Source organism: Manis pentadactyla, chromosome 12 (assembly GCF_030020395.1).
Source record: "Manis pentadactyla isolate mManPen7 chromosome 12, mManPen7.hap1, whole genome shotgun sequence".
Classification (NCBI taxonomy): domain Eukaryota; kingdom Metazoa; phylum Chordata; class Mammalia; order Pholidota; family Manidae; genus Manis; species Manis pentadactyla.
The window spans coordinates 31687875-31711975 of NC_080030.1; the positions used below are offsets into that span (position 1 = coordinate 31687875).

The 24101-nt window shown below is 37.6% G+C and overlaps 1 protein-coding gene across 1 annotated transcript in view; it reads left to right on the forward strand.

The window, feature by feature from the left end:
- PDE10A (phosphodiesterase 10A) overlaps positions 1-24101 on the forward strand; it is a 270323-nt gene that overhangs the window by 182989 nt on the left and 63233 nt on the right. Inside the window, exons 9-13 of the mRNA XM_057490292.1 lie at positions 478-536; positions 1911-1962; positions 10764-10906; positions 13289-13381; positions 15778-15964. Of these exons, the coding sequence (XP_057346275.1) occupies positions 478-536; positions 1911-1962; positions 10764-10906; positions 13289-13381; positions 15778-15964 (534 nt within the window). The remainder of the gene's footprint in view (positions 1-477; positions 537-1910; positions 1963-10763; positions 10907-13288; positions 13382-15777; positions 15965-24101) is intronic.

Here is a 24101-nt window from a genome sequence, read left to right on the forward strand (position 1 = left end):
AGTTACAGGATACATAACTGTATGAAAATATACATAGTTATGAGGATCAAGCACTTACTGGATTTGATAGTACCAAGTATGGATGGAATAATGGCCCAAGTACATTTTTTAAAGGATAAAGTACGTTTAAAGAGCACCTTTGAGGTGCCCAGATCTGAATGCTGGCTTCATCACTTAGTAACTCTGAACCTCATTAAGGTTCTAAACTTTTTTATGCCTTAATTATAAAAGTAACTTCCAAACCTATAGTGTTTTGTGGTGATTAAATGAGATAATAAATATAAACTACTTGGAGTAGTGCCTGGCCCATATAAGCATTCAATAAATATGAATTGTTGATGATACTAGTTTGACTTTATTTACAAAGTGATAATGTTATAACTTCTACAATAAGATAAGGTAAATAATTTCCTGAAATTTTTATTTTTAAATAAGCAGAAATTGCTTATAATGAGCAGCCATTATTTTACATGGCAGGTATGCAGAGGCCTCGCCAAACAGACTGAACTGAATGACTTTCTACTCGACGTATCAAAGTAAGTGTCCGTTCCTAGGGATGTGGTAGCTCCTCTAGATCGATGGTCTAAATTAAGTGCAGGCCGTGGAGGTGAGAGCCCGCTGGGTGCGGCGCTGCCAGCCCTGGGAAGACCAGCCCTCCCTGTGCCAGTCTGGTGAGGATGGCGGCTCAGACTCAGGCTGGAGACTTACATTCTCATCCATGTCCATATACAAGTGAAGGATGATAGACATATATGTGATGAGCTCAGTTTGCAGTTCAGTATATATTTTCTAAATGAACTCACTAAAACATGTTAAAGACACTAGAGTGTTTCTATTTTTGTAGGAGAAAATGAGCAATAGGAGAGGAAATGTTCTAGTTTATTATTTTCCAAAAAAAGCCCTTTCTCGCATTTTCTACAATTATCAGTAAATTAAAACCATGTTATTGATATTATTTTAGTTTTCCCATGTATAGTAGTTCAGATATCATTTTGGAGAAAATGTTCATTTCCCTGAAGTTTGACCTAGAAAAACTCCTTTAGGCTGGCAGTGGAAGCAGTTAGAAGATATTTATTAAACTGTAGGTTCATACGGTTTTCCTGCTACAGGGAATATCTGTCCCAGCTACTTAATTGTTGAAGTCTAAAAAAATGTTACAGGATGTGGTAACCTGAGGGTCATGTCCTCTGACAAGTTAACCGAAAGAATAATGTACCTGTTCTCCCCTGGCCACTAGCAGCAGCTGACCATGATTGCTCCTGTCACTTTGGCGGCACTTAACTCGCTCCTCAAGGAGTTTTGTAATCCCATCACTAATTAGTCTGAAGTTGCTGCTTTGTGTCGCGCTTATTTTTTGAAGTATAAAATTAGGGATGTATGGGAGCTCTCTTTTCATCCCCTCAGCCAGCTGTTTCTTAGAATTCACTACCACCTCCCAGATGCCTGATACTACCACTTCAGAGCACAGGGGGACGCTATGCGCCTCCTCTCGCCGATGTATTTGAATGTCTTGCAAGTCTTTCAGTGTCCAATTAAATCCCACATACAACACTTTGAATCTGTTCCCTGGGGGATGGATATCCATTTACTTTACCATCTTCTTCACAGTATACTCCTCAGTGTACCAGGTAATTAAGCATATTCTATGTCTTAGTGGCTTCAAACTACACAATTTGTCTTTTACATGAAAGACATTGTTTATTACTAGAAGTTACCTTAATGCTGAGTACATTGCTAAATGTACACAAACCTAACTTGTGGTTGTTTCCACAAGAGCACAAAAATCAAGTAACATATATATTTATGTTTATTTTATATAAATGTAGACAAAACTGGGAAATATATCTGAAGTTTAACATGTTTTGTGTTTTAAGGAAGATTATTTACAGGTTTTATTTCCTTTTTTTCAGAACATATTTTGATAACATAGTCGCAATAGATTCTCTACTTGAACACATAATGGTAGGTTATCTTTTCTTTTGAAAAATATTTCATTTGATGCTTAGTTTCATGTCCTAATGTCTGGCAAACGTCTTTAATATATTAGAGATAAAAGCTGTTTTAAAGATGATAAAAGATGGTGCTTCGTGATCTGGAGGTGTCACCTTGATTTACTTGTTACTTCTGTTAATTTTGAATGGGTTTTCAAAAACATTTGGAAAAAAACCTCAGAGATTGTCATTATTTAGTGGTGAACTACACTTGAAAAAACATTTAATTTCTTTTTATGTTATCCAAAATATCTTTTGCACTCCCTGGTCTTGAGGCTCATGCTGTTTAGTCTTCTTCTTATCATTCCTGCCTTCCAGAAGGCTGGCAGGTACTTGGAGATGGAAGTCACAGGAAGCAGGATTTGGTCCTGTTCCCCAGTCCTACGGTCTCAGTGCTCCAGTGAGACTCCATCAAAGTGACACGCTGGGATGTACGTGTCCCGTGGTGCCATCTGTGCCCTGTTGTACGCTTTGATAAATGTTCATTCTCCATTTTCCTGGTCTTTCTCAAAATACAGTGATCCTGTGCAGCAGGGATTTCCTTATCTCCAGGATTTATGACACGCGCTGATCTGCTTCTCTTTGGTGCCGTGGCAGGCCAGTGACTTGTGCAGACAGCACATTTACAAGGATGCTTAGAGAGTGACTTCAGGGGTTGTTAACTTTCAGCAGTTCTTTATATAAGGAGTCATGTTGATGGTTCGAGTTGGACAGAAAGAACATTTGATTGCATGTGAAAAATAACTTCTTTGGTTATGAGAAAAATCTAAGGAAATTGTAGAACAGTGAAGAGTGTTAAGAATACAAAGATAAAATATGGACTGATATATATGCCATCTTATTAGTATTAATTCTTACATACATGAATATGGGGTGTGTTTCCATTTATTAAGTTGCCTGAATTTTTTTAAACACAATGTTTTTTTTTGTTTTTTGTTTTTCTTTTTTTATTGAAGGGTTGTTGACACACAGTATTACATTAGTTTCAGGTGTACAACACAGTGATTCAACATTTATATACATGATAATTCTAGGTACCAGCTATCACCATACCAAGTTGTTACAATATTTTGACTATATTCCTTATGCTATACATTACATCCCGGTTACTTATTTATTTTACAATTGGAAGTGTGTTTATATATATATATATATATATTTTTTTTTTGTGAGGGCATCTCTCATTTATTGATCAAATAGTTGTTAACAACAGTAAAATTCTGTATAGGGGGGTCAATACTCAATGCACAATCATTAATCCACCCCAAGCCTAATTTTCGTCAGTCTCCAATCTTCTGATGCATAACGAACAAGTTCTTACATGGAGAACAAATTCTTACATAGTGAATAAGTTACATGGTGAACAGTACAAGGGCAGTCATCACAGAAGCTTTCGGTTTTGTTCATGCATTATGAACTATAAACAGTCAGTTCAAATATGAATGTTCATTTGATTTTTAAACTTGATTTATATGTGGATACCACATTTCTCTCTTTATTATTATTATTTTTAATAAAATGCTGAAGTGGTAGGTAGATACGAGATAAAGGTAGAAAACATAGTTTAGTGTTGTAAGAGAGCAAATGTAGATGATCAGGTGTGTGCCTGTAGACTATGTGTTAATCCGAGCTAGACAAGGGCAATAAACATCCATGTATGCAGAAGATTTCTCTCAGAACAGGGGGGGTGAGGTTCTAAGCCTCACCTCTGTTGATCCCCAATTTCTCACCTGATGACACCCCTGCGACTGTGCCTGTCTTAGGTTGTTCCTCCCTTGAGGAATCTTACCCGTCTCTGGCTAACCAGTCATCTTCTGGGGCCATACAGGGAAATGTTAAGTTGGTAAGTGAGAGAGAAGCCTTATTGTTTGAAAAGGTTAGCTTTTTACTTCTTTGCATATTTATGCCCTGTGGCTTCTATGCCCAGCATTTGTCTTGAGGTGTCTTTACCACTTGGAAGAATTATGATACTCGGTAAATTCGACATGTAAACACAATGTTTTGTAATTTTCAGAGTGTAAGTATTGCTCTTATTTTGGTAAAGTTATTCCTATTTTTATTTTTAATGATATAATAAATGGAATTGTTTCTTAATTTTATTTTCACACTTTTCAATGAAAATGTATAGAAATAAAATAGGTTTTTATACTTTGATCTTGTATGCTGCAACACTGATGACCTCATTATTTCCAGTACTTTCTGAATGGGTTCTTTAGGGTTTTCTAAATGCAGGATCATGTCAATTGTGATCAATTAGAAAAATTACATCATTTAATAGTGGATTACAAAAATGTTCTAATACTCCACATCCAGTCGGGTATAAACTCTTGGCAAATTAGGAATAGAAGGAAAAGTACTTAAGTTGATTAAGTTATCTATTGGTGACCTATAACAAGTATACATTGCAATGAATGAGTGAAGCACACACACTAAGGAAAATATATCTATTCTCACTGCTCCCATTCAACAATGATCCTTAGGTCCTAGCAAACACATTTTTAAAAAAATTAATGTAAACACTAGAAAAGTAGAACCATTGCTATCATTATATGCATTATAAATGATTGTCTTTCTTGAAAATCCAAGACTATAAATTGAAAAAAAAAATCAACAAAAGCATGGTCAATGCATGCAATTGAAAGAGATTTTTTAAAATTGGAAATAAGACAATTTTTTATATGAGAAGACTCCATATGTTGACAATATCAACTCTACTTAAGTTTTTCTTAAATTTAAGAAATTTCTAATATAAATCATTCACCATGATGAAGTGGGACTTGCCACAGGAATGCAAGGTTAGTTTATCATCTGAAAATCCCTCTATATAATACAGTGGAGTAAAAATAAAAGCCAGATGTTCATCTCAATAAATGCAGATAAAATGAATGTTGACAAAACCCAACATCCAATTATAATTTAAAACACCCAAAAAACTAGGACTAGAAAGGAACTTTCTCAACCTGATAAAGAAAAACCCATAATGAACATTGTACTTAATGCTGAAAGACTGGATGCTTCTCCTCCATGATCAAGAGCAAAGATATTAACCACCTCTCTTCAAGATTGTACTTGTGGTTCTAACCAGGACAATTATAAGGGAACAACAAGCATCCATTTTTGCTGTAATATTACTTGGGTATTTGTTATATTCCCTAATGGACAGCAGCTAGCATTCTAAAATGGTGAGCAAAAACTTTCATGGGCTCTCCTAATGAAACTTAATGGTCTTAGTCGGGGAGAGACATTAATCAAATATCGTAAACATGAGCTTGCAGTCATGCTAAGGTCTTTGAAGGAACAGAACACAGTGCACTGAAAAGCTCATAATGAGATTTGACATAGGGAGGCCATGCAAAGGTTTCATGAGGACATGACCCCAGATCTGAGGGATGAGTGGAAGCAGGCAAAGAGGAGAGATGGGTGTACTTCAGAGGAAGAAGGAACAGAATGCCCTGGTAGAAATGCCTTGGGAAGTTCCAAGTCATCCAGGCCTCATTAGGGAGTTTTGGCTTCTAAGCTAAAGGGTAGAAGACCTGACTTTGTTTTGAAAAGCTAACCCTAGCTTAGAGGAGACAAGGGAGGATGAGGTCATACTTCTTGTAAAGGCTTTTTGAGGATATAAATGAGATTTCTTATTTCCAGATGAGCAAATTTGGGTAATCTTTAAATCCCTAGATGATCATTTCACTTAGTTCGGTGTTTCATAGTGGGGATGATACTGACACTTTGGGCAGAACTATTTGTCCTTCCACAGGATCAACTTGAACATTGCAGATGTTTAGCATCTTTAACCTCTGAGCCCTGAATGCCAAGAGCGCCATCACCACCCAGTCCTTGTAGCAAACAGAAATGCCTATATTTGTTTTCAGATGCTCTGTGATGAGGTGGCTCAGCTGCTTGTTGAGAATCAGTGAATGAGACTTCCAAATGAACTTTGTAAATTTGTGGATATTTTAAATATTCTTCTGATCTGTACTTATATTCCTTTCCTCATCTGTAACGCAGTTAGTGAAGATTTCTCTCTCTGTCTTGTCTCTCATCAGACCCGCCTTGAGCTTGTTTGTTAATCAGGACTCTGGTGTAAGCCAGAAAACATCAACTACCTACTCAGATTAACTGGAGAGAATAAAAGGGGATGTGACTCACATCACTGTAAAACCCTTGAGTATTCAGACCTCTGTAATGACTGGACCTGCGGGCTCCCTGTATCTTTAGGACTTATGTCGTCCTCTGTCTGCTCATCTTGCCTGTTTGTGGTCCTTGTCAGCAGGCGGTCCCTTCCCACAATATGGCAGAACTGGTCTTGCCAGCTCCAGGCTTAATTAGTGAATAACAGTGTCTGTTATGACCCATTTAATAGCAAGATAAACAAATAGCTTACTTCCATGCCTTCTTTTTTACCTTTTTACCTTACATATTTTCTTGGTACAGTCAGATATTTTAGGTCTATTTTAATAAACTTGTTATATTACATCTGTAATTTCTTAGATATGATTTTGAACAAGTTTTAGTTTTGTTATAGTCTTGGTGGCTTCTTTGCTCTATACTCTTTTCTTGTATCCCAGGTCTCACACACTGTCTTGAATTTATCTATTTTATTTTTGCTTGATCTTACCTCCCTTTCCAAAGTAGTTTAAAGGTAGTAATTTTCTGAGTACCATGTAATTCTGATGTATCTTTATTTTGCCTTATGACTGAATGCTAGTTTGACTTGGTAAAGACTTTTAGGCTTAAAAATAAGTTTTCCTCAGATATTTGAAGATATATGTCCACTTACTTCCACTGTTGCTATCAAGAATTGTGTTCCACTTACAAGTGAACCTGTATGTGTATGTCTGTGTACGTGTGTATGAGAGGTGAGGCCTTTAGAATGACCTGATGCTAGGAGTTCATAAGTGTTACTGAAATATGTTCAGAATTTCTTTATTAATTTCTTTTTGACATATAAGTGTCATTTCAAAGTGAAAGAGTAGTATTTGGAAAGAATGAGCAGGCAAATATGCTTAGGGTCACATCTTAAAACAGAAGCCTTTCTTACTACAGTAATTGTCTACAGTTGATTTTCTTGATTTTCCAACATATCCTATAACACTATCACCAAACAGAAAAACTTTTTTCTCTGAAACAACAGAGATTGTGTGGTGTTTTTAAATTATTGAGGTATAATTGACGTAGAGCGTTATATCAGCTTCCGGTATAAAAGGTAATACGGCAACACTTGTATGCACTGCAACATGATCACCGCAATAAGTCTAATTGAACACTACCTAGCACTATAAAAAGTTACATTTTTTTCTCTTGATAAGAACTTTCAAGATCTACTCTCCCAGAAACCTTCAAATATGCACCACAGTGCCACTGACTAGTCTCCACGTTGTACAGCACAGCCCTGTGGCCTTTCCACTTCACAACTGGAAGTCTATAACTCCCGACCCTCTGCGTCCAGTTCAGCCCCATTCTCCTGGCAACTCTGTTCTCCATGTCCATGAGCTTTGTTTTGTTTTTCATTCATTTGCTTTTTTCAGATTCCACATATGAGGTAGATCATACAGTATTTGTCTTCTCTGTCTGACTTATTTCTTTTGCGTAATATCCTCAAGGTTCACCCATATGGTAAAAAATGCCAAGATTTATTTAATTCTCTTTTATGGCTGAATAATGTTCACTTAGGTTGTTTCCATGTCTTAGCTATTGTCAGTAATGCTGCAGTGGACCTGGAAGTGTTTCTATCTTTTCAAATTACTGTTTTCATTTTTGTAGAATAAATACCCAGAAGTGGATTTTATGGTAGTTCTATTTTTAATTTTTGAGGAACCTCCATACTATTTCCCATGATAGCTGCACCAATTTACATTCCCACCAACAGTGTACAAATGTCCCTTTTTATCCACATCCTCACTAATACTTGTTATTTCCTATCTTTTTGATACTAGCCATTCTAACAGGTGTGAAGTGATCTCATTGTGGTTTTGATTTGCATTTCTCTGATGATTAGTGATATTGAGCATCTTTTCATGTGTCTGTTGGCCATCTGTGTCTTTTTTGGAAAAATGTCTATTCAGCTCCTTTGCTCATTTTTTACATCAGATTGTCTGTGTTTTGCTATTTTTAAAGACTTTTTTGAGTTATTTTTTTTGTATGAGTGCTTCCTATATTTTTTATATTAATCCATTATCAATATATGATTTGCAAATATTTTCTCCCATTCATTAGTTTGCCTTTTCATTTGTTGATGGCTTCCTTAGCTGTGCAGAAGCTTTTTAATGTAGCTTTCATCATACTAGAATGTGAAAAGCTGAGAACTTTTCCTTTAACATCAGGAACAAGACAAGGATTCCCATTCTTATCACTTTTGTTCAACATAGTACTGAATATGTCAAAATAGTAAAAATGAATAAAATAAATTATTTAGTAAGTAAATAAATAATAAATAATAGTAGTAAAATAAATAAAAGTAGTTTACTTTTGCTTTTGGAGTCAGATGCAAAAAAATATTGCCTTGACCTGTGTCAAGGTGCTTACCACATATATTTTTGCCTCAGAGTTTTATGGTTTCAGGACTTACATTCAAGTCTTTAATCTACTTTTGAGTTAATTTTTGTGTATGATGTAAGATACTAATCTAGTATCTCTGGCATGTGGTTGTCTGGTTTTCCCAGCACCATTTACTGAAGAGAGTGTCCTTTTCCTGTTGTATATTCCTTTCTCCTTGCGTTAAGTTAATTGACCCATATGTATGTGGGCTTATTTCTGGGCTATTTTATTCCATTGGTCTATGTGTCTATTTTTATGCCTAAACCATACTGTTTTGACTGTTATAGCTTTGTAATATAGCTTGAAATCAGGGACTGTGGTACTTCCAAACCTTTTTCTTCTTTCTTCAAATTGCATTGGCTATTCAGGGTCTTTTGTGGTTTCATGCAAATTTTAGGATTGTTTGTGCTGTTTCTGTGAAAAATGCCTTTGGTATTTGATAGGCATTGCATTAAATCTGTAGATTGCTTTGGGCAATATGGACATTTTAACAATATTCTTCCTATTCATTAGCATGGAATAGCTTTCCATTTATTTGTATCTTCAGTTTCATTCATCAGTGGCATTACTTTCAGTGTACAGTTCTTTCACCTCCTTGATTAAATTTATTCCTATTAAAAAATGTGATAAATGGGATTGTTTTCTTAATTTCTCTTTCTTGCAAAAGACATTTACATGTTGATTTTTTACCTTACAACTTCACTGAATTTGTTCTTTAGTTTTAACAGGTTTTTGGTGGAGTCTTTAGGGTTTTCTGTGTATAAAACGTTATCATCCACAGCTAGGAACAGTTTTACTTTTTTCTTTAAATATTGGATGCCTTTTATTTCTTTCTCTTGTCTAATTCCTCTGGCTAGAATTCCAATACTGTGTTGAACAAAAGTGGCAAGAATAGATATCCTTGTCTTGTTCCTGATCTTAAAGGAAAAGCTTTCAACTTTTCACCATCTAGTATAATGTTACTTCTCACTGCATTCATCCATTCTTCTCTTAAGGTCAGTGAGCATCTGTATGACAATCACTTTGAACCCTGTGTCATGTATATTACTTGTATTCATTTCCTTAAGGCCCTTTCCTGAGGTTTTATGTTGCCATTTCATTAGAAACATTTTACTTCACTCTGTTTGTTTCTGTGTGCTAGGCAAAACAACTGCCTTTCCCAGTCTTGAAGAAGTGGCCCTGTGTAGACAATGAACTTTATCATTCAACCTTGCTCTAGCTCTTGGTTGTCTCTCGAACATTTGTGATTGAGCAGCCTGACTTAGTCTTGATAGTTTTCAATTGTTGAGGGTCTGCCTAGACCTGTTCCGGAAGGACAGATCTTATTCAGCACCTAGTTTTAGGCTTAGTGGAATTCAGACCTTCTGGAAACAGCTTTTAAACTATGCAAATATATGCAGTCCTGTGGATTTGCATAGTAAACCTTTCTAGCCTACAGACCAGGGAATCTGGAGGTGTCCCATGGATGACAGTTGCAAAAATGTGTCTCCATACAAGCTCCTTTCTGGACGATATCAGAGAGCGGTAGTGATGCTGAGGGAGGGTACAGTGATGGTGTCTGCCAGCATACCTTCCTTGAGAAGAGCATCTCTGTAGCTTCTAGATGTGTGCCTGAGCTGAAACCTGCCCAGGATGAAGCTCCAGGACAAATAAATAGGCCTTTTACCAGAAAGACTGGGGGTGGGTTTCAGTCTTGCTGTGTGTGTAGTGCCCTGAGAGTGGTGGTCTGCCAAGAACTCTCCAATTGTTACAGTCCATGGGACCCAGGAACACAAGTTCCCCTGGTCACCAGAGCCAGGCCATCAAGGAGTGTGCCTTATGTAGACTGCATGCATTGGCCAGCTTTAGCAAGGCTGTGGGAGCACAGGGCCAGGTGCACCCACAGTACTCTCAAAGTAGAGGTAGCATGCAAAAATGGTGCCCACCATCACCTCTGTGGAGCCCCATCAGGCTCCTGCCCATCTGGCAGATGCTTAAAGATGAGTATTGTAGTATTTCAACATCCAGCACTGCGGCCTGTGCATAGCAGCTCTTCATTTGTTCATGTTCATATCTGTGAATGTTAGCACATTCAAAAGATTGTACACATCTATTTTTTCTATTTATATATGTATATTAGTTATAATGCTGATTTCACACACAATTACAGTATAGACTAGCTGAATTAATATTTATTTCTGATAAAGTTTACCTTTGAATTTCTCATTGGCTTACTCTTGTTTTATTACTTGTCTTTAGATATATGCAAAAAACCTGGTGAATGCCGATCGTTGTGCACTTTTCCAGGTAGACCATAAGAACAAGGAGTTGTATTCAGACCTTTTTGACATTGGAGAGGAAAAGGAAGGAAAACCTATCTTCAAGAAGACCAAAGAAATAAGGTACACCACAAGGAGACTGTCAGTGTGCTGTGCTTGCAGAAGGGCAGGTACTCTGTGGCCCACCTCTCTGTGCCTGTTCACAGGTGTGCTGACAGTCCTTGTCATACTGTGATGTCATTCCCACCAGGACCCGCCTCCTGAAGGTAGTACTTCTGGGAATGGCATTGCAGTGCCAGCGAAACCACGCCTAGGAAGCTTTAGCGTCACTCCTGGAAATGCCGTCTTCCGGAGGCGGTCCTTTTGGAAATCACGTTGGAAAAACTTACTAGTGCTCCCAGGTAGGTAAAGGTGCGCCCCACCAGGAGGTCTGCAGACTTTTCTATGTCTAGGAGCAGGGCGTACCTAAACAACTCGGCCCCCACCCCTCCCCAACCTGTGGGGTGGTCTTAGAGTCCAGACCACAGTGAAAATTGGCTGGTACATTTAATGGCCTAAGCACATTATCCTACAACTTAACAGTCAGTTCAATCAGCACACTTCCTGTTCCATCTGGAAACTAAGCCCTCAGTCTGGTTCTTTAAATGGCAGCTGTTTTCACCACATGAACAGGATGGACTGTGGCTGGTCGAGGCACACTGGCTAATTATGATCATGTGATTCAGTTGTGTTCACAAGCTGAACACCTACAAGGGGCCTGCCTCAGAAAGTTTAGGACTCAAGCTTAATATTCAGAACTTCAAAACTCTGTAGCCATTACATTCCTCTTGCTTCATGTGCCTTGTTTAACTCTTCATATACAAAATGCTTGGGGAGCTACAGCATTCGAGTAAGACCCTGCTCCTTACCAACTCAGAATTGCTATTTCATTTTGGCTGAGAACGACTATCACAAGGGCACTGTGCAGGTGTGCAGAACACAGGTGTGTGCCCTGCACCAGGCCTCACCACTGCCCACCACTGAGCACTTCCTGTTCTATAGGCCTGGCTGGTAGATTCTGTCGTTTGCACCCACAGAACTCTGATTTACAGGCACTATTTAGGTTTTTTTTTTTATTTTAAAATTATTTTGGTTTGTGTTTAGATCTCAGTAAATCAGTCTGGCTATAGTCATTTAGTAAAGTCATTTCTCTTGCTGAAAGTTCAAGTGTTCCCTAACGGGGCTGGTATTAAGCTCGTTTTGAAGATAGTAATGTGTAGCCTGTGTTTATAAGCATGGGAGAAACAGTGAGGGGAGTGGGGTTGGCTGTGGCCCTTTCAATGGGCTAGTTAATGCCAGATGTTCGTGTAGGGAATATCCCTTAACTGTGGCTTCCAGTGACCAGAGATAGCAAACCACAGAGTTGGAATACACGTCAGAGTTAGATTACCCTCAGACAAGAAAATCAAGCAGAAATCATGGAATGGATTGTGATACTCTTTGCTCCGGCAGTCTGATTTGTTGTGTTCATGGTGTTTGAAGCACAGGAAAGCCAGGAGGAAAACAAGCTTGCATCTTATGCAATGTTGGGTTCACTTTTTGATGTTTTACGAAAGTTAATTCTCTTGAATTTTCCTCAGGGAGAATCTTTAGGCTGGAGATCTATTTCAGTAATGATTATTTCATATAATGTTGAAAATGTAATATTATGAAAGTTATTTTAGAGTTATTAAAATATGTAGATATTGTGGATTATAGACATCTTAAAATTTTGAGATGAATGTGTAGGTATAATGACATAATGAGAAGATTATATATATGAGAATATATAAAAGAAAATGCTGATACTAGATATCAAAACATAACTGCGTGTAATCAGATAATGCTTCTATTTTGGCTCTTTTAAATTTTAACAAATTGAAGAAGTAAAAATACTAGAAGTTGTAAATGTGATATCTTTACATGGTACTTGTGTTGCAAATGCCTTAAAATTCCGTAATGGCTCAGGATCTTAGGATCTGCCAGAGCCTGTGAATTTGGTTGTATGTGTGGTAGAACATACAATGGTGTGGACCTGCATTCTGGTTTGTAGTGTGCCACTGATACTTTAGGAATGTTGGCAAGCTACCAGACCCATATGGGCCTCAGTGCATCAAACCAGTGAGAATTAATGACCATCTATATCAAGGCATCTTGTAAATTACAAGGTACTTTGCAAACGTAAAGGATTATTATTGGTCAGTGTGATGGAGTGCTAGGTAAATTTCAACTTCAGTTTGTGACCCAGTATAATTCAATGTGAGCTGTATCTTAATACAAGTCTCTTGAGTGATTACTATGCAATGTTTTTCGTATTTATCTTTACATATTTTATGATGAAATAACTAAGAACATGTACATTTACAATTAATACAAGCATTCCAAGTAACAGTGCTTTTTTATTCAATATTTGGTAGTAGAAAAATATTTCAAATTATTCTACAACATCTGTATTTTGACTAGCATCCCTCTCTTTCATATGTGCAGATTTTCAATTGAGAAAGGGATTGCTGGTCAAGTAGCAAGAACAGGGGAAGTCCTGAACATTCCAGATGCCTATGCAGACCCTCGCTTTAACAGGTAAGAGACAGCCTGTGTCCTAGGTGAGTTCCTCCCGCCCTGTCCCCTTGTCTGAAGCCTCACAGTGCATCTGCAGGCCCCACCTCCCAGCTACTAGGTCCCTCTCCCGTGGCGCTCTGGAACCAACTCCATTTGTGGCCTGTGTTTTCAGGTGTGTAGTATATGATGGACTCTAAGCCATTAATGATACCCAGCTAGAGGAGTTTAAAACATTATGAATGCAACAGAAAAACTAAATTTATAAAGTTGCTACTTTTTTATTACAGCATCATCATTTTATCCTGAGCATGTTCCCCCTCAAACCTTACCTTAAAAATGACACATAACGAGAAAAGTACCCACTTCGAATCCTAGCTCTGTCATTTATTAGCTCCAGAATGACCTGGCGTAAGTTATTTAATCTCTTTCTGCTCAGCTTCCTCATGTTCAAAATGGGTACAATAATGCCTGTTTTGCATTTCTTTTTAAGATTAAAGATAATATTCCATAATGATGGAATAAAAGCAAAAAGACTGCTTTTACCTGACACAAAATAGGAATTCAGGAAGTTGCATCGCTTGTTTCATATTTGGATATTAAGACAGTTTATAAATACGTTTTGTTTTGTTTTGGGTTCCTTTGGTGAACTAAAAACCACATTATGTAATCTGATCTTAATAAATCTCTAGAAATCACAAGTCTCAAGACTGATGTCATGACTGTTAGTACATAATAGTTGAAGTATTTTGACAGCAGTGTTGAGTTAATGCAAACATTTGGTTTACTTTAAGACACTTAAATAACATAAGTAATAGGAAGCTTTTCCAGACACTTGATTGATTAATGTCAAGTATATGCAACTCGTATATATAACACAGCTATACCTGAGTAACAGTAACATGGATTGTCAGTAAATAAAGAATATGCTGAAAATCTGTTTTTCTTTACTTTTTGTTATTTTAGTCTTTAAATATTGAAAATATTTATAAATCCTTATATAAAACCTTTGATAAAAATTTATGGGTCAACTATTAAGAACATGAAAAGGCAAGCAATAGATGTGAGAAAAATTTGCAAAGCCTGCATCTGACAAAATACTGTATTCAGAATATATAAACAACTCTCCCAACATAATAAATAAATTAACCCAATTTAATAAATAGGACACAAGATTCTAACAGGCACTACATAAGATACATGAATAGCAATTAAACATGTGAAAAGATGTTTGACACAGGGAAATGTAAATTTAATTGTCAGTGACATCCCACTACACACCAACTTAAGTGGCTAAGATTTTAAAAGATTGACATTAACAATGGTAGGCAAGTATCTGGAGAAGCTTGGTCCTTGTGCTTTGCTGATGGGAATGTGTAATGGTACAGCCACTTTGGAAAACAGCTTCAGTTTCTTGTAAAGTTAAGCATGCATTTACTGTACTCAGCTCCACCCCCTAAGTATCTCTCCAAGAAAAATAACAACTGTCCACATAAAGATTTGTATGCAGATCTTCAAAGCAGCATTATTTGTAACTGCCCCAAACTGGCCATTAACAAATAATAATGTCCATTAACTGGTGGATGGATAAATGAAAGATGGAGTACTACTCAGCAGTGAAAAGGGTGGAACTGCTGGTACGTGCAGCAGCATGGGTGAATCTCACAAACACTGAGCAAAAGATGCTGGGCACAAAAGAGTGCCATCTGTCCACCTACCCTTAGTTAGATCATTTCTTCTATGGAACTTAGTCTTATTTTCAAAAAACATTTCCTCTAAATCAGGAGTCAGCAGACCTTTTGTATTAAGGATCAGGTAGCAAGTATTGGGTTCTTTTAGGCCATAATGTCTCTGTCACAAGCCTTCAGCTGCCTTGTAGGGTGGTTGCAGTCCATTAAGGAATGGCACAGTTATATTCCATTAACACTGTTAATGTACAAAACAGGACAGGGCTGGTTTGGCCTATAGGTGGTGGTGTGCTGACCCCTGCTCTGAATTTTTAAGGTGATAACTCCCATTAAACTTTGTTCATTTAACAAGTACATCTCTTATAAATATGACCAGGTTCAAAGGAATATGTCATTTTACCAAATTCATTACATTTTTCCTCTGAATCTACAGTTTGTCTGTGTTTGCAGTGCTAGATCCTGAAAACCAAAGAATCAGCTGAAAGCTTCCTAGAGACTATTCTGGAAAACAAAGAACAAATTGGTTAGAATAATTTGGAAAAGGGTTTAATGAAACACTTTCAAATGTCACATTGTCCTTGAATTTAGAAGCTAGCAGTTCCACTACAGTTACTTGTAGCTGATGCCCATAAATTGTGAATGGATTTGAGATTTATGGTAGGAAGTATAGCTTATTTTCTTCTGCTTGTTTTTCCTTTTGTGGTGGTGTTTCCTTCCTTGATCTTGCCACAGAGAAGTAGACCTGTACACGGGCTACACCACCCGGAACATCCTGTGCATGCCCATTGTGAGCCGAGGCAGCGTGATAGGGGTGGTGCAGATGGTGAACAAAATCAGTGGCAGTGCCTTCTCCAAAACGGACGAAAACAACTTCAAGATGTTTGCTGTCTTCTGTGCTTTAGCCCTACACTGTGCCAACGTAAGTAATATTTGCTTAAATACCCTTCTGACTGCTCAGTATTAATTTTTAAGTTTTTAAATAAAGTAGTTTAAGTCTTTTTTTTTCCATTTAGATTTCCTTTATGAACCAGAAACAGTGACTCCTGGTTGTACATATTTTGGGAAATATCTTAAAATGCTTTGCAAGAAAAAAATCTAGTATTTTGCATTTATTTCATAAGGTGTGAATTCGTTAAAAAGAAAAATAATGTTAGTGTAAAGGTAAAATGTTCAAGCACAAAGTCTTATACTTCACAATATCTGCTGAGATGAATATGGAAAACATTGTCTAAAACCTCATTGTACGTCATGTGCCCTGCATTTGATATAGTCATAAGAATGGGAGTAATGACTCACACTTTAACCCCCACCTGGGAAGGTTTCCTTGGGAGAAGTAAGGTTTCCTTGGGAGAAGTGAGGCAGCCACTTAGCTGTTGGTCAGACATGTTACAGGTGTTAATTCATGTAATCCTCACAGCAGGCCATCAGGGTCCCTGGGTAACAAATTGAGGGTCCACTTATTTTATAAAGTCTCACTTTAAAATGCTTGAATTTATCATCTTTCTTTTACATTTCTGTATTTTAAATGAGTTAAACATTTAGCATTCTAAACTCTAGTAATCCTTTAATGACAGTGCTGACATTTTGAAGTTAGGAAAAATATCACTAACCTTTTTATAGCTAAACCAATGTAATGGGAGTTAGCAGTTTGATAATCTAGAGAACTTGCCATTTTGGAAATAGAACTGATTTCCACTAAAGCAACTATATAACCAATGGAAATAGCTGAGAGATGATTAGAAGCAAAAATGGCCAGAAACAATATTCTGGTGACTAGGGAGAACCGCTCTGTATTCAGTGGTACTGTTTAGTGAGAGTCGCCTCCTTTCTGGGCCTGCCGTGAGCACTGCGGGAGCCCTCATGTCCCTTAGCTCCTCAGAGGTAAACTTGGGCAGGGGTCAGACACTTTCTGCTTCAGACATTTTCTGTACCTATGTATCTCCTTCATAAATAAAAATGCAGCTTACATTTGTTTAGTGTAAAAAATACAGAAGATGTAATTGTCAGTATATTCTGAATATTAATTTCCATCATTTTTTAAATGAATCAGTTGAGTCTGAGTACTGTAGCAACTGGGTACCTGTTGTCCATTACAAGCACAATGATAAGCTCTTAGGACTGGAAAACTTAGCATTGTTCTTTGCTGTGTCTGAATATGTATTTCTCTTATATCACAAAAGGTTTTTCTAATATGTTTTATGCCTTGAAGTAGTGTGTTAACTACCCTAATATTGCAAACAAACCTGTATAATAAGTTAAAAATTAATTTTGGCTTGGCATAGTATATATCAGTATTAGTATACATGTGATCAAAACAACCATGTTATGAAATCTTGATAAATAATCATTAAAAATTAAAAGTATAAATTATCAGAAATGATTATTTCTTAATGAGGTGGGTGGCTTAAAATGAAAAAATATTTTCCCCCAGGCATCATGAGCATCAGGCAACCACCTTATAATAAGCATTGTCCCAGCAGTTAGTCACATCCATGGGCTCTGTGCCTTTCCCTCAGTGTTCTACTTGTTTCCAGGGAACGTACATGCATACTTGTTAAGATCATAGATGTGAAAAAGCTTTGTGCAATAGTTAGTGCCTTTTAATTGTTTGCCGTTATTGAGTCAGGTTAAGCATGTTGGTTGTAGGAAATTCAAAATATTTCTGTAGAAGCATGTTTCCTCTATGAAAAAGCTTGTAATATTGAATGTGGTAATTTAGCAGCATATTTTATTGTTACTCAGCTCAGTGGAGATTTGGTTAAGGGGTCTGTCTGTCCATGAGGCAGAGTACATTGCCACACATACTCATATCTGTATTCTTAGTTCATCTGTAGTTCTGTTAGATTGTTTCCCTTTTATTGGATTAAAGGGCATGTCTCTAATTGGCAATATCTCCATTTCATTTTTAACAGATAACTAATAGTACTGTCAACAGAAAACCGTTTAAAAAGACTCAAATTATGCAGACATACTATGATTTAAAAAAAAAAGCCTGATATGCAAAAAGCCAAAAGGACAGTGCTACCAGTTATGTATTTTGCCTAGAAAAGAGAGGCCTGTAAAGCAGATGAGCGCTGTGCATTTTGGATCAGAAGACGTTTACCACTAAAGGAATGTGGAAAAAGTCATCATCAAAATGAAAACAATTGGCTAGGGATAAATTTAATAAATGGTTCAATCTTTATTCCTTCCCGAATTCGGCACCAGATGGTGCATATAAGATGACCATCATCAGCTCTACTCTTCTTTGATGTAACACTTACTCTGTGACAGGCACTGTTTTGGACACTACATAGAAAGCTCATTGAGTTAGTCTCCTGGCGGTCCCCAGCAAGGTTACTACTACTGCATTTGAAGTAAAGAAAGGACTCAGAGACCTTGCTGTGCAGTGAGGGATGGAGCTGGGGTCTGAGCATGAGGGCTGGCTCCAGCCCCCGGGTGCCGCTTCACTCGTGTTGGGACGCATGGGTGCAGAATCATGTTTCTTGTCTTTTTATTCTCTTTGCTTTGGAACCTAACACCAAAAATAGTCGTTGTACTTTTTTCCCCATTGGGTTCACATCAAGCAAAGGATTCGGAGACTTCTCCCATCCCATTGGCCCGTCTCAGCATGAAAAGGTTTCTCTGGTGTTGTGTATAGCGCTTGCTTGGGCCTGTCTTTAAGAAAGACAGTATTCTGAACACTTCTCAGGATCCTGCCAAGGAAAAAGAAGCATTCTTTTGCATTCTGGTGCTGTGGTTTCCATAATCTAGAATAGCTGTACAGGCATAGAAGTCACATGCCACATGGTAGATTTTTGCAACAGTATAATTTTAATCTCTCAGTTATTTTTCATCATCTCAGCTCTTAAGGACACTAGTCTTGCTGATTCCTCCTTGTGTCGGTCTCTTCTTTCTGGGATTGATTCATTCAGCCATTTGTTTACTTATTTATTTGATATTTACTCACTCAAATTGATCTGGAATTTCACCCCTGTGGGGGACTTCTATGCCCAGATTTTGTAATTTTCTCTATGTACCCCAAATATTCCTTGTTCTGGGCCCATTTTTTTGTTTAATTTCTCAGTTTGAAATTCTTACAGTATGTTAAAAGTAAAACTTTGGAAACTACAACTATATTTTCCCAGTGGAAAGAGACTGTTTCCTTCCCACAGCTCTGAGCAAGGACAGGCTTCTGTCCTCCTCACAGAACTCTCAATCCAGCAGCCCCGCACGCAGCCACGGCCAAGCCCCCCTCCCTCCAACCCCAGGACCATGCGGCACAGCCTCTGCAGGCTCTGGTGTCACCCTGGTCCCCTGCAGCTCTGTGTTATGCTACTGAGTAAATAGCAAAAGGTTTCTTTTTCAGTACTTTCCATATCTGTATGGAGTATGTCTTGGATTTTATTTCTAGGATTTGTTGAGAGAACCAAATTAGTTTTATTAATTATATCATTTAATGCTATTGTCAAGCATCATATTAAAATGTGTATTTTAACAAATATTTTGTCAGATATGAAATGTGAATTAAGTAGCTGGGGGAAAAGAGTACGCAATTTATAATAGGACAACTATCATTACGCCTCAGACTTTCCTGGGAGTTAAACTAGAATCTTGTGGATTACCTAAACCCCATGGTAAGTCCAGCTGTGAAAAACGAAAGAGTCTATTTGTAGTGTTTCCCAATTTCTGCAGAGTACATACTCCCAGTATAGACAGTTTCGGTCCCCTACGTGGCATCCTGAATGCTGATTTGGGAAGAAAGGTGCATAGCTGGCTCTTGCAGGACAATGCAGCATGCCATTGCTGCTCAGGAACAGGTCCCCAGCTAGAGCGTAACGGAGCCGACTGGGGCTGCAGCATCGTGCTGGTGTCCGTCAGAGATGGGTCACAGGCACAGCCAGCAGCCTGAGAGTTTACAGGCCACCTGCCTGAGTGTGTGCCAATGTGTATTGTTCTACTGAAACCTCAAGTGTTCCCTGGGGTAAATGCTGCAGTGTCCACAGTCTACAGAGGGGATCTGGTCTCAGACTAATTCAGTACCTTGCTTAAATGTATAGAGAGAGTAAATGTCAGAAGGAGATTGAGGCCAGGAGGATGATCTGGGTCTTTGTTGCTTTGCCTTTCAGAGACCCCAGACCCACTGTGAGCACTGATCACACTAGGGTGTCCTCTAAACACAACCTTTACCAAAGGTACTGACAGTTATTGTGGAAATGGGCCAAAGGAAGGACATTGAAAAGCATGATTCACGAAGTGTTCTCATATGCCATAAGCAGGGATACCCTCTTGTAAAACTGTAGGTGATTGTGTTTTTACCTTGTGATAGAAAACTGCTCTGTAATATTCCTGTTTCCTGGGTGTCTTTGCTCTGTCTTCTGGGCCTTTTTTTTCTCCTAGAGCCCAAGGTTGGCATGCATCAAGGTAAATGGTGGCTGCCTCCCCTGGTAGTCTCTTCAGCTGGACAACGAGTCCAAGGCTAATTACCCAGCTACCATTGGCAAAGAATTTTTGCAAAATCAGCTTAAAAAGACAGCCTCATCTTCTACCTTCATTAATAATTTGGAAGTAGGATGAATAAGATAATTTACTAATAACCCTATATTATGTTATTTTCCAGTAATCATATTCAAGGTTATTTAGAAAATGGGAACTAAAATATCTATACAATTTTCCAAAAATAATTATTTTTCACCATAAAGTTAAAATGTATGTCACTTAACTACAGTGATTACAAAATAACACATAAATAAATATAACTCTAAGTTAAAAAGTGTATATATTTACAAACATTATAAATTTATGAGCAAATTCATAATATAAGTTTATAAATTTATGTTATTTTTAAAATTCATTCTGACTGGACGTCATACGCTTGTGAAATGATGAGAGAGGCATAGCCGCCTTGGAGGGCTTGTGAGACTTGTGTGAACTGGTGCCCAGACATGCACGCGGTCTGCTGCTGCGTCCTGAGTGGGTGACAGGCTCACTGACCGCGAAGCAGTGCTGCTCAGCTGCCTGACGTGGTTGCTTTCCCGCAGCATTACACTGCAGTACGGGTTGCCCAAATCGTTTCAAGTACTGAGGAAGTCCTGTACACTATTCACCCCCCTCCAGCATCTACTGGAGCCCCTCAGATGGAGTACAAGTGACATCCACTGAGGTGTAGGTTGAAAGTGTGGAAACTTCTCGGGATATGTTTTAGGTAAATGATGTTAAAGAAAGTCCATTTTCTTGATTACTGATGCTTGGATGGTGTGTGCATCAGGTGGCCACGTCTTGTCCAGGATCAGCCTCTGTGACAGCGTGGGCCTTCTGCAGTGGGGAAAAGGTGATGGTGGTGGCGAGCCCATGCTTTTAAACCCGATCCAGACTCCTCCTCAGTCGAATTGCAGGGGGTCATTTCCCAGTTGGCCAAGCAATTCGCAGTTATGAAGATGGCTTTGGAGTCACACTTCCAAGTGCTGCCCAGGGACTTGTGGTAGCAGGTACTTGGAGTAGCTGAGGGGGTCAGACATTGTTTCCATGTATGTCTTACACAAAAAGGTAATTATTCCAACTTTGCTGATCTTTGCTGATGAGAATTGACAGTCAATATTTTGTTACTTAGAAGATATATTCAAAGAAATAAGCATTAACTGAACTTTCAAACTGCAAGTGACATTAACAATGAATATGAAAATAATTGCTTTTCCAAATAAACTCATGCTATAAAGAAAGCACTTTGAAAACAGATGTTTGCAATTTGTTTCATCATCATGTGACTTTTTTGCTGAACTTTATGTATCACATACCCAAATTATGACACACTTTAAAAACACTAGGAACAAAAAAATTTTAAGTAGCTTACTGAGGTTTATAAATATACAATGAACTGCGAATGTTTAGAGTGTATAATTTGACGGCTGTATATTCACACACCGCAATGCAGCCCCCACCACAGTCACAGCAACAGATGTATCCAGCACCTCAAGAAGTTCCTGGGCGCCCCTGGGAATCTGTCCCTTGTAACTTGCCCCTTCTTCATTCCCCTGGTTTCAGGTAACCAGTAATCTGCTTTCTGTCACTATAAATTACTTTGCATTTTCTAGAATTATTTTATATAAAGGGGATCATAAAATCTGTATTACTTTTGTCTGACTTCTTTCACTCAGCATAATTATTCTGAGATTCATCCATGGCATCGCATGTATAAATAGCTCATTTCTTTTTATTACTGAGTCTTCCATCATATGGATATACTGTGAGCTGTTTATTTAGTCACCTGTTGACAAACATTTGAGTTATTTCTAGGTTTTGGCTATAACAGATAAAGCTGCAATGAACATCTGTTCACAAGTCTGTGTATGGGCATATGCTTTTATTTCCCTTGACTAAATTCTTAGATATGAGATGGCTGGGTCATATGGTAGGGAATATTGAAGAAACTGCCAAACTGCTTTGTACCCCGTATGTTTGCAGCCTCATTGCATGTGTTACTCCACAGATAACCATCTCCATGTCTTCTTTGGTGAAGCATCTTCTCAATCATTTGCCTATTTTTTGTTTGTGAATGTTTGTTTTCTTGTTATTGAGTTTCAATAGTTCTTTATATATTGTAGATAAAAGTCATTTGTCAGGTAGGTTATTTGCAAATATTTGCTCCCAGTGTTTGTCTTGTCTTGTTATTCTCTTAACGGTTTCTTTCAGAGAGCAGTTCTTAATTTTGAAGAAGTCCAGTTTATCAAGTTTTCCTTTTGTGATAATGCTATCAACATTGTTTCAAAGAAATATTTGCCTAACCTAAGGTCACAAAGATTTTCTCCTACATTTTCTTCTAGAAGTTTTATAGTTTTAGATTTTGTATTTGGATCTATGATCCATTTTGAGTACATATCTGTGTTTGGTGCAAGGTAAGTACTTATTTCCTTACTTTGTACAAGGCTGTCCAGTTGTCCCAGCACCAGTGCTGTGCAGGCCAGCCTTTCTCCACTGTCTGGCTTCTGCACCCTTGTTGAAAACCAGCTGACCACATATATTAGGAGCATTATGTCCACGTGATGAACTGACCCCTTTTTCATTTGAATCGACCTTTATCTCTGTAATAGTCTTGGCTGTGAAATCTACTTTATCGGATATTAACATAGCCATTCCAACTTTGTTTTGACTGGTGTTGAATGCTGTATCTTTTTTATCCTTTCACTTTTACCCTCTTAGGGTCTTTATACTTTAATTAAGATTCTTGTAAACAGCATAAGTTAGGTCTGCTTTTTTATCAATCTGTTAGTCTTTGCCTTTTAATTGGGATATTTGGACCATGGATGTTTTATGTTTAGGTGTAAATCCACTGTCTTGTTATTTGTTTTCTGTTTGTTCCATCTGTTCTTCCCTTTACCTCTTTTCTTCCTTTAAAATTGAATGCTTTTTATGATTTTATTTTATGAAAGAGTTTTTAACTTGTTAAAAATCTCCCTAACAAAGAGTTTCATTGAGCTTTATTGGTTTTGAACTTGTTTGATAATATATAAAGATGTAACTAATTAGCTTGCAGGGTTAACTGATTGACATCAGGGAAAATGCAAATTTATCTGAATTTCCACCAAAACTATTATTGGTTAGGGAACAAAATCATATACTAATTAGCTTGCAGGGTTAACTGATTGACATCAGGGAAAATGCAAATTTATCTGAATTTCCACCAAAACTATTATTGGTTAGGGAACAAAATCATATACTTTTAAGAATGTCCCTTGCTACCTTGACTTCATTTGGGGTCATATACTTTTGGCATATCTTTCTCAAGCAGTATAACTGAAAATCTAAGCATTGAAATAGGCCTTACCTTTACCAGCTCACAAAGTAGTAGAGAAAAAACTTGACAATTGATAATTAAAATGTACAATTGTGTAGTAAAAACAAAAAATTCTTGTTCAGTAAGTAAAATATCTTTTAAGTACATACTTTTTATCTTTTCAAATTTCTATTTTAGTTTGTTTTATAATATAAGCAATGTATTAGCACAGTGCATGTGTATACAATTGCCAAAGGAGCATACATTTATTGGGCACACATCTCCGAAATTCTTCCACCTATAAAGG